General features: G+C 37.9%; 1 protein-coding gene across 1 annotated transcript; it reads left to right on the top strand.

Annotated features, from left to right (window-relative positions):
- Positions 1–11,118: 11,118 nt before the first annotated feature.
- On the top strand, positions 11,119–11,547 carry LOC121267171. The gene has a single exon (XM_041171033.1). It carries the CDS (start codon positions 11,119–11,121, stop codon positions 11,545–11,547), a length of 429 nt encoding a protein of 142 aa, XP_041026967.1.
- The last annotated feature ends 903 nt before the right edge of the window (positions 11,548–12,450 follow it).

The following is a 12,450-nucleotide window of genomic DNA, read 5'->3' as shown; positions in this document are numbered from 1 at the left end:
CAGGATAAGCCTGCCTAATCTAAAAGCTCAAATGTCATAAAAATCATTTCTTAAAATCTACAACTCTAAAACCTCAAATTTTGTAGGCCACCTACCATGACTTTGCAAATGCTCAAACCAAATATATTCAAAATCATAACCTGGTGCCTACGAAATTCTAAAACTTTAAATGTCAACAAATACCTTATTATAGTATGCAGAATCTTTAACCTGTCTTTGATACCAACTATAACGCTCTAGTTTCATAGGAGTCAAAGAGTTACTTCCTGTCACTTAAACTCACATTTCAACAATATAATTATAGACTTCAAATTCCCAATATCATATAGAAATTTCTATTCAAACTAATTTCATCAATATAATAAATTTTCCAAAATGCCAAGTCATCATAACACAATAAATATTTCTTAATAAAATTCGTCAATACTCATAGAAGCCTTCTATGCTTAATCCACTATGCTTAAAATCACCTCACCCATGCTGCATAATCTTGATCCTCAATTGAAACTTTCAAATCATATGAAAAATATTGTGAAATAAGGGGGTGCGTTATCAACAACTCAGAAAGCAGAAAACATATACTAGTATGTAAGCATGAGCATTTTCAGAATTCAGAATGCAAAAAAAAAAAAAAATATTTACATTTAGAGTGAAGAATCATAAACATTTTCTTTCAAAATGCAAAATCAAAACATGTTACCAAAAATATCAGAGTGAAACTTTCAGAAAACACTCTTATTTAAAAATGCTTTGGCATATCAAAATTTGAACCTCATCTTCATCAATGAAAGCATCACATCAGGACATATACTATATTTAACCCACATGTGAGGGTTATAAACCACAATTATAACCCGTGGTTGGGACGTATTGTAACGTCCCGTTCTCGGAGGTTCGGAGAGTTAACTCTTAATATCTAAAATCAACTTAAATAACACAACTATAAAATCTAGAAAATTCCATAAAATGTTAATCCATTTAATTAATCCAAATATCTAAGTTCCTTCATAGGGACAATAAAGAGAATCTCAATAACATAAATTAAAAACTCTCCAAAACTCGAAATTATCCTTAACTCATAAAATCAAAATACCCGAAAAATAAAATCAGTTCACTAACTACGACTCTCAAATAAGCATTTGTACCATCAGACACTTATTCCACTTCCATCATCACACCCTGCTAAAACTTCCTACTCTTGTTCTCCAGCTGAACCATCAAAATTATTTGAAAAATATATGGAGATAAGGGGTGAGTTATCAACAACTTAGTAAGCAGAGGACATATACTAGTGTGTAAACATGAGCATTTACAGAAATCAGAATGTAGAACAAAACATTTTCATTTTCAGAGTGCGAAAGCAAAACATCTTATCAAAATATCAGAGCGAAGATTTAGAAATAATTTCATTCAAAAATATCTTTTTGGCATAGCATAAATGATGATGATCATCATCAGAACATCATATCAGAACAGAAGTCATGTATAACCCCATGGTAGGGTTGTGCAATCTGCGGATAACCAAGCAGAACATAAATCACTCTATCACCAAGGTGTGCACCCAAAACAGAGACCACTACTATAACCCGTGGTAGGGCCGTATCCACTATAATAACCCATGGTTGGGCCGTATCCACTATTATTACCCATGGTTGGGCCGTACCCACTATTGTAATCCGTGGTTGGGCCGTATCCACTATTATAACCCATGGCAGGGCCGTACTGAACATAATGGAAACATAATCAAATTCAGAATCAAAGAGTCATGCCAAATGTTTTCAGAGATCACATCTTATCCAAACAGAGTACTGAACAAAATCATATGATCTTCGTAATCAAAACAGATTCAAAGCATATTTACAATATTTATGCACAAATTTTTATATTCGCTCTTTTTGCATAAATCAGACATAAAGTGTCAAAAATAAGCTCATGTCTACACCAGTCATGATGGAAAATAATCTCTTCTTAAACGGAATCTCATGAATAATGCAGAACAAATAACTAAGGTAGTTCAAATTTCTTTCATAACCAAATATGTATATTTTTCAAAAAGTCAACCTCAGCTCATTTTATTTTAATGCAAAGTCTAGCATAGGAACTCCGCTTACCTGGACTTCTTAGCTTTTTCGAAATTTTCCTCAAAAATGTCTAACAATAATTAATCGTCACCATAAAATAATCACATAATTCTCATAAATTTCCAATTAATCTCATATTTCGATACTCAATCCTACGCTTCTAAAATAGGCCTATTAAATTCCTCAAAACTTAAAATCCTCATAACCTTAAAATATCATCATTTTCTAAGACCATCAATATCCACTTAATCGAATTCATACTAAAGAAGATAATTTATCGAATAAGTATTATGATAATTATATAACTCAATAAAAATTAATATTCAAAATATCTAAAATACCAAGAATATTTTATAAATAAAAAGAATACATTAGTTACTAAAATTTTCATAAAATAAGTCATGAAAAACTCCTCTCTAAAAAAATAGGTTTACTTCCTTTAATTAACAATATTATTAAAATACAAAAATAATATTTATTGACACTTAAAGCAAAACTCATTTAAACATAAACCCTAAAAAAAAAATAAAACTTCTCAACCGAAAACATTAGGTTAAACCTACATTCCATATATATATATATTAGGTCAAAATTATTAAGTACCCAACCTAGGTTAAAACTTTCGATATATATAATATATATATATAAAGTACGTATATATAACTTATAGGCGTAAATCATGCAAACAACGGGATTAACGCATGCGGCGGCAGGAACTCACCGATAAGCTAAAGTGTGACGGGGCTGTCTGGAGGGACTGTGTTGGCACGGCTGAGGAGCAGGAGTGCGGCGGAGATGCCGTCGAGTTGGGCTGAGCAAGAGAGAAAAGGAGAGGGAGAGGTGAGCGCAAGAGAGGGCGGAGAGAAAGGAGGAGTAACTGAGGGAGGTACTCACCGTGAGGGGGTGCTACGGCCTGAGGTGGCCTGAGGGAGTTCAGCGCCCTTTTCCTTGCGGTGGCGACGGCTTGGAGTGGCTGGCGCAATGCGGTGCGGTGCAGTGCAGTGCAGTGGGTGGACCTCTGTTTTGGTCGCTAAAAATAGAGGAAAACACAACTAGGTTTTCCGTGAGAGGGGTGGCTCTCAGTAGTGTTAACCCCTGTGGTTTTCGTGAGGTGGGGTCACAACGTAGTGGAGCACTTGGCAGAGGGTATGGCAGCGGTTTATGGTGGCTGAAAGCTACTCTGTTTTTGGATACAAAAACAGAGGAAACTGAAACTTGCAGAAGAGGCTACGGGACGATAGGCGGCAGCTTCGTGTGGCTGTCGGTGGAGGATTGCAGTGGTCGGTTCTACTTCGGGCTAGTGTTTTCCGTCGTGCAAGGGGCTAGCCGTGTGGGTTGCGGCGTGGAAGGCTTGGCAGTGGGACTGCCCTTCGGTTGTGGTTGTTCAGTTTCTCGTGGGGCTTGGATAGTGCTATCGCACAGTGGTTCGTGTGTTTTGGGCTGGGTTGTTGAAAGGAAGAGGTGACGCACAGTGGTTTTGAGCATAGGTGGTGGCCGCTTACGGTAGAAGGATGGGCGTCGGTTTTTACGTGGAGAATGGTGTTTGGCGTCGAACTAGGAGGGCTGGGTGGTTCTGTGCAGTGGTTCAGCGACGACACAGGGTAATTCTCAAGGGTATAAGGTGAAAGTGTATCTTTATATATGTGAGGTGAAACCCTAGAGAGACGAGAGAGACTTGTGTGTACATGCATGCCGTGAACGAATGCGTGTGTATGCATGCCGTGGATGAGATGCAGACCTAGGGGGAAAAAGAAAAATAAAAACGGAAAGAAAAGAAAAGAAAATTAAATCTGGTGTTTAAAATAAAAAATAAACATGTGAAGAAAATATAATAAAATAAATGAACTAAAAATAAATAAATACATAAAAATAGAGCTTGGTTGGGTTCGGGTGTTACACGTATACCATGTTTAACCCCCGTGGTCGGGTTAGAAACCACAATTCTCATCCTTGAAAGGGTCGTATCCACTATTATGACTATGGTTGGGCTGTATCCACTATTATAACCCGTGGTTGAGCCGAATCCACTATTATCACCCATGGTTGGGTCGTATCCACTATTATAAGGCGTGGTTGGGCTGTATTCCACTATTATCACCCATGGACTTAATCAAAATACATAATCAGAATCTCGTGCCAAGGTTTTCAGATGCCACAACATATCCAATTAGAGTACTAAAAAATTCAGATCTTTTCACATTATCAAAAATAGTTTCAAAACATTTTCGCATCATATGCGAAAATTTTCATAAATTTCATGTTTGCTCCTTTGCCTAGTTTAGAAAGAGAATGCAAAAAATTAGCTTATGTCTACACCAGTCATGACAAAATATATTTTCTTTTATACAGCTTTCATGCATATGCAAAACACAGATCTAAGATTGTTTCCAGATTTATTTTCAAAACAAACATGCATATTTTCAAAATCAACTTCGTTTCATTTTTTTTATGCAAAGTCTAGTATAGGAAGCTCGCTTACCTGGACTTCTTAGTTTTTCACAAATTGTTTTCAATAATGTCGAATAAAATTACTTGTCACTTATAAAATAATCACGCAATTTCTATAAATTTCAAACAAATACATATTTCGATATTTAAACCTGAAATCCCAAATTAACCTATTTTAATTCCTCAAATCCTAAAATTCTCATAATCCTAAAATACCATCACTTCCCAAATTCCTCAATGTCCACTTAATATCTTCGACTCAGATATTAAATTCTAACTTATTTACTATTGAAATCAAATTATAAATTTAATACTAGATAATATAATAAAAGTAATATACTTTAAAACCCTAACTATCTTATGTAATAATATTTATACTTAAAACCAAGCCTTCACATGGTAAATTAAAAACCAAGCCCAACGTATAACTAGGGGAATTTTGGGAAATATTCATATAATACATGGTTTCTTTGGTGAGTACAACACAAAAATAAACTTCTAAAAATACAAAACATAACTAATGACAACACTAAGCTCATTGGGAGAGAAGGAGCCGCGATGGGGCTGGATGGTTGAGGTGCATACTCCGCGATGGGCCATGGAAGGTTCTTCACTCAGGTTGAACTCTTTTGTCCACCAAAAAATTCTGAAACTACACCTCTCTATCACACAACCTTCCCTAGCCAACCCATGAACAAAATCCCTCTCACTAGCTATCTGCACCAAGACATGATAATCATCCATGAAACTCATAGTAGGAATTTTCAGAAGGCCCCATGTTTTGAAAATGGCCATTACACTACATTGATTGCAGGCCTCGCATGAAGGAATTTCAAAAACGGCGCAAACTTAAAGTCCTCAGCCACCTCCATGAAAATAAACCCCAATTCTCCATCAACCTCTACCAGATACCTCATAGGCATTTTGAACCCCGAAGGATTATTAGTACGTGCCAACACCTACATGTAGGGCTTTTGAGGAAGACCACCCTCCTTATCACCAAGCATTCCCCCCGAACCACTTGGGTCACCATCAAAATGGGCCCTATTGGTGCTGACGACACCAGAGGGCCCAGGGGGGTCGCCATGGGCAAATCCCTAGAAGAATAAACCCTAACCACCAAGCAAAAGATACCTCAAAAAATTACAGAGCTAAAAAACTTCAAAATTTTAGAATTAAAATCTATCATGACATGTTCGCAACCTTAAATTTAAACCTTCAAATATCATTCTAAGACATTAATAAATCACATAAAATCATACTAACTCTTTCCATGGCTAAAAATTCTTCCAAACATAATTAATTCCAACAAAACTTCAAATGTGGCCCAATTTTGAACTTAGCTTGCTAAACCCTATTTAACTCAATCAAAATTCATTCTTATGGCATAAATTAAAATCTACCATGTTGTTATAATACATAGTAGGAGATTAAGTAAGAATACTTACAAAAATGGTGGCACCAAAAGTTCTCAAACTCACTCACTTCAAGAACACTCAAGACCTCACTCGATTTCTCTCTATGGCTTACTATGGGAGGAGAAGCTCTCAAGATCTCAAGAGAAAGCTTGGAGAAGAGGTGTGGAGAAATGAGGGAGTGGAGGGGTATGCTGGCCTTGCGTCATTTTGTCCAGACGTGAATAGTGCTCTATGCTAACATGATCTTATCATAGTCAGGGGCTGCAAGAAGACTAAAGGTGCAGGGCTGCCGTGGTGTAGAAAGGAAAGAAGAAAAAAAAATAGAATTAAGGCATGTAGTCGTGCCATGATATCGCCAAGTAAGGTTATAAAAATCTGGGTAGCTTTTTACATCATTTGCTTGCATCCCTATGTTTTATATCTCCATGGTTGAAATGCATAGATATAATGACACTTTTGGTTGCCCTTTTCAGGTGGTGGAAGATGGAGGGATTGGCTGCTAAGTGATGATGTGTGAGCAGCTCAAAGATGACGGTGAAATGGGGGTGGTTGCCGAGTGGTTTCTCGCACAAAAGTCAATCTGTTTTGGCTCTACTTTGGGTGGCTTTGAGTCAAGGTTCACCATGATGGCTAGAGGGGCTCTTGGGGATTGGAGGAGAAGAGAGGAGGCATGTGGTGGTGGCTTAGCCATGTGTAGAAGTGCAAGCAAATAGAAGCCATTCGGTTTGGCTTCAACTAGGCCTCCAATGGAATGAGTTGGTTTCTTTGGTTTAGTTTCCTTGGGGCAAAAATTACCCATGCTCAACTGAACTAAGGAGGGTAATATAAGGTGTTAAAACATAAAAAAAATACACTTGAGGAAAGAATGAAATTGGCATGGACTTGGGGCTGAATTGTTATAATGCATCGAGTGATGTATCAAGGGGTCGATTGTGATGTTTTGGACATTGACATGTCTTTGCCTCTAATGATATGTGCTGGATCAAGACTAATCTTCTAATTTTAGTCTAAGAATGATGAAAAACAGTAATAGAAATAATAAAGTTCAGATAAAAAAGGTGAGAAATAATTAAAAATGAAATTAAGCTTAAAACATGGTTTTAGAGATCACTAAACACGTGGAAGTTGATTAATGCTCTTAAGCCAAGTTCAAAACTTAATTTGGGTCTGATTACGTCCAAAGAATAATGTGGTAGTTGTTACACAGTTTTGGGATGTCAATTCCACAGAGAGACAAATTAAAACGATAGCAGAAGGAACAAAGAAACTAAAGAAAAATATTAAATGATTAATGGAGAACATAAATTAATTTTAAATACAAATTCAAGTGAAGTAAAGTGACTAATAGAAAAAGTACACAAATTCAAAGAACAATAGGAAGTCGGGAATCCCTTGCACAAATCCGGTATCTTAATTCATTGGGAACTCAATTCCCAAAATTCGCAATCAGAAGTGATAGATTTATAAATCAAAATTAAACCAAATGTACCCCCTTGAAAAGTCATTCACCACTTTTAAAATACGTAAATTATTATTACTATTAAAAAAATCTAATGACGACAATATACTTTGGGAGCGATATTGCACCAAAGAATTAAATCAATATAGATAAATAATTAATCTAAACATAATCAAAGAACTAATCCATTCAATAGAAAAAGCATGACTGAATCCATAAACAGAATAAATTCTATGATTATTCGGAGAAGAAAACATCAACAATGAATTGAGACTGATAAAACAAAAAGGTTTTAGTAATTGAAAATCAAATGCATAAATTAAAAATGCCATCTAATGCGCAAGTTCATCTCTAGCCTACTTGAGAATTTAGTTACCCATAAATATAATGGACAACAAAAGTCTCAAGAGAAAAATAAAGCAAACGGCGGTCATGGAAAATAATTTTGTCTCTTCCTTTTTCAGTCTGGTTCTCCTCAATTTCATGCTAATGATATGCTTATATATGGTAGGAAAGAAACCCTAATGTCTTCATGATTCTTGCATAAAAAATGCCTAAATTTTAGGACTCATATTGGTAGTCATGTACGTGCTTGAGGAGTTCGAATTTAGAAATCCTTATTAGAAACAAATTTTTAGTTCATTAAGATATCTTCTGAACACATCTAGAATCATATCAATCCAATATGTGAGTCGAAAGTTACGATCAAAATATTAAAGTATATCCATGCTGTCTCTTAGAGCGTTTTGGACTCCAACTTTTTCTCTTGATCCGAATTACTCCCAAACCCCATCATTATCCTTATTTGAAAAGTCCTACACTCGTTGAAAGTTCTTAAGTTGTTTCAACGTCTTGCCCACTTGAAAGTCTTTTGAATTTGATTAGATTTGGACTTGCTCTTTTATAGACCCTGAAATTAAATATGAAAATCTACTTAGGACTATTCCAAAATAAATAGAAACTTAATTCAAGAATACACATTAATTCCTAAAATTTCAATTCATATTTTAGCATTATAGTCTAATAATAGGGTATTTAGAGTGCACTTTCGTACACTCATTACACCTCCTAATTTGCTTATTCCTAGTCCCTATCAATTTCTATGCAAAAGAAATGGAAGAGACTAAAGAAAATATTAAAATAGCCCATCAATTCACATTTTCCAGATTCACATATCAAAACAAGTTTAAGGAATCCAATAACCCATCAAGATCAATCCACTTATAACAATTCACAGAGTGTGTGTGTGTGTTCTCCAAGACATAACCATCTTACCACTAATCTTGAAACATGCAACATCAAGAACGTCTTAAGCAAAATATTCTACTCTATAACTCACAAGTATAATAGTGGGAGCAGTTGCCATCGTATTATGGTATCTTTGATTACAATGACTTCCTAGATCATATTAAGGTGAAACTAGTCGCCATCAAATTGAAGAGCCGAGCGTCTACCTAGTGGGAGCAGTTGAAGCGATCCCGAGAGTGACAAGGTAAATGCAGGTTAGCGACTGGGAGAAGATGAAGCGTCACTTTTCACCATTCAGATATACTCAGACCTTGTTTCAATGACTTAACACGTTGAGACATGGAATGAAATTCGTTGATGGGTACATTGAGGACTTCTATCAGTCGATGGCCTGGAATGATCTTTCCAAAACTGAAGAGCAAATGGTAGCACGTTATTTAGGTGGCTTGTGGCAACCTTTACAGAACATCATTTGCCTCCACTCTCTGTGGACTGTTTCTAAGGCCTATCAACATGCTCTAATCATGGAGAAACAACAAACCATACGACCTATGCCTAGGGGTGATTAGAATGCATGGGGGGGGGGGGGTCCATCAGCAGGAGACTCACACCACTCCACAGTCCATTCAAGGTCAGAGTTCGAACACCACTAATATTTGGTGCTTTAGATTCGAGGAGCCCGGTCATAGGGCAACGGAATGTAGAAAGTCTGCCAACCAGGAGGGGAAAAACCTCCTAATCAATGAGGATGACATGAAGGATGTTGAGAGCGTGGGAGAATGGGTCTATGACGAAGATGATGAGGAAGGGGATGTCTTGCATGGTGATGGTAACGAGACCCTTGTCATCAGAAAAAGCTTACTAACTCCCAAGGTGATTCAGGTGAAGACTGGTTGCGGACTAATAGGTTGAGGACTAATATCTTTCACACTACCTCCATTATTTACAAGAGGGTGTGCAAACTGATTGTAGATAGTGGTAGCTGTGAGAACATAGTCTCTGAAGAAGCATTTCAAAAGCTGCAACTCAAAACAAACCATCACCTGAAGCTGTAAAAACTATCGTGGTTGAAGAAAGGCAGTGACATCAAAGTCGACCAACGGTGTTTGGTCTCCTTTTTGATTGGTCAGGAGTAATTTAACTATGTATGGTGTGGCGTGGTATCCATGGATGCTTGCCATCTACTGCAAGGCAAACCATGGTAGAATGATCGAAGCGTGATTCATGATGGGCATAAAAACACCTATTTCCTTAGTATTAAAGGGAAGAAGGTCATTTTAGCACGTCAAAGGTAGGGAGCTGCTTTTGCTCCTGAGGATGAAAAGGGGCATGCACTTCTGTCAAAGGCTATATTCTTGGAGGAATCAAATAACGAAGGCATGGTGTTTGCCTTGGTGCCATGTGATCATCGCGGTGGGGTTGATCATGAGTTACAGCTAGAAGTTCAACATATACTGTCTAAGTTTGTAGATCTCATGCCAGAGGACCTTCCCCTTGGCCTATCACCTGTAAGAGATATACAACATTAGATTGACTTGGTGCCAGGAGCTAGTTTACCCAACAGAGCATCATATCGCATCAACCCCAAAGAATCAACAGAATCTTAGCACCATGTGCTGGAGTTGTTGGAGAGGGGCAACATCTGTGAGAGTACGAGTCCATGTGCTATTCATGCCCTCCTGGTACCCAAGAAGGATGGTTCATGGCATATGTGCATGGACAATAAAGCCATTAACTAAATCACTGTGAAGTACATATTCCCAATTCCTTGCCTAGATGACATGCCGGATCAGTTGTCAAGCTTTTAGTTCTTTTCCAAAATTTATCTTAAAAGCGGGTACCACCATATCCGAATACACTCTGGCAATCAATGGAAGACGACATTCAAGACACAACACGATCTCTACAAGTGGTTGGTCATGCCTTTTGGGTGATCCAACATACTCGGTACGTTTATGAGATTTATGCACAGGTACTGCGGTAGTTTATGGGGAATTTTGTCGTCGTCTACTTCAATGACATCCTCATCTACAGTCTGATGTCAGAGGCACATATAAAGCATCTATGAGAAGACCCTACACAATGTGTGGAGCTTCTTTCCATCAATGATTCATCCGAAATTTCAACACTCTAATCACTCCCATCACAGAGTGCTTGAGGGTTGGGCATTCTAGTGGTCCGAGGAAGTAGAGACTAGTTTTTGATTGGTCAAGTAGAAGATGATTGAAGCATAAGTTTTGGTGTTCTGGCACATCCTGATTTATCAAAAATCTTCGAGGTGAATTGTGATGCTTCCAGGGTGGATATTGGAGGTGTCCAGAGTCAAGAAGGATGACCTGTTGCATTTTTTAGTGAGAAATTGCCGGGATAGAAGAAAAACTACTCCACATACGACTTGCAGTTCTACACCATTGTACAATCCCTGAAGCACTAGCAATACTATTTGATACAAAAGGAGTTCATTATGGTTACTGACTATGAGGCATTGAAGTACACCAACAGGAAACACAAGCTAAGCAGACAACATGCGAAGTGGGTTGCCTATTTGCAAGAGTTCATGTTCTCACCAAACCACCAATCGGGGAACTTGAACCGGGTTGCAGATGCTTTAAGTCGACGTGTATCACTCCTTACCACTATGAGTACTAGGGTGGCGGGCTTTGACAATTTCAGGAAATTGCACGCTGAAGATCTGTCCATTGGAAAGATTTTTAAGGAGGTAAATGAAGGTCAACAGAGTGATTTTCTTTTGCACAACGGATTTTTGTTCCACGTCCTACAATTGTGTATCCCTGACTACTCTTTGAGGGAACACATTATATGGGAACTACATGGTGAGGGGCCCTTTGGGCAAGAAAAAACTTTAGCTTTGATCGCCGCAAATTACTACTAGCCTAAATTGACTAGTGACGTGGCACGTTGTGGGGAGAGATGTTTCATGTGCTAGAGAGCAAAGGGGACCCTCACCAATGCTAGGCTTTACACTCCATTACATTTACATGATGGTCTGTGGCTTGATGTAAGCATGGATTTTGTATTGGGTTTACCCAGGAACTAACGTGTCATGGATTCAACCTTCGTCGTGGTCGACCGATTTGCTAAGATGGTCCATTTTGTAGCTTGCAGAAAGATCATGGATACCACACAGATTGCCCATATTTATTTCAAGCAGATTGCTTGCTTGCATGGTGTTTCTCGGTCCATTACCTTAGACCAGGATACATAGTTTATGAGTAATTTTTGGAAGCGTTTATGGAAAAAGCACAAAACAAAGTTCAACTTTAGTAGTTCCTACCACCCTCAAACGGATGGACAAACCGAGGTGGTGAATCGAAGTGTTGGAAACGTCCTGTGGAGTTTGGCGGTTAGTAAGCCAAAAATAGTGGGACCTTGCCTTATTGCAAGCAAAGTTTGCTTACAACCGATCCAAGAACCGGACTATCCAGTTGAGTCCATTTGAAGTTGTGTATGAACAGAATCCACCAAGCCCCCTTGACTTGGCCACTACCCTAGGATTGGTTGTGACGCCCCCAGCCCCCGCTTGGGATTGGACGGTGATTATAATGCCGGAATATGCAACACAAGGCTATTTACCGCTCGTACATGATAAATAAGATGCACTGCACCTATGTATAATAGCAGTATGCAGTAAATCATAGTGGAATAAATCATTTAAATGTTGTACCAGAATAAACTAATATCTCAACTTCCTCATTCATAGCTTTAAATCACACGTCTTAGCAATGGAGTATCAAGCTCCTTGTTTACACTTTAACGTAACAAGTATTGTTTAGAA

Source organism: Juglans microcarpa x Juglans regia, chromosome 5S, assembly GCF_004785595.1.
Source record: "Juglans microcarpa x Juglans regia isolate MS1-56 chromosome 5S, Jm3101_v1.0, whole genome shotgun sequence".
NCBI classification, from domain to species: domain Eukaryota; kingdom Viridiplantae; phylum Streptophyta; class Magnoliopsida; order Fagales; family Juglandaceae; genus Juglans; species Juglans microcarpa x Juglans regia.
Note: the sequence above shows the minus strand (reverse complement) of the source record. Positions and strands in the feature narration are given on the sequence as shown.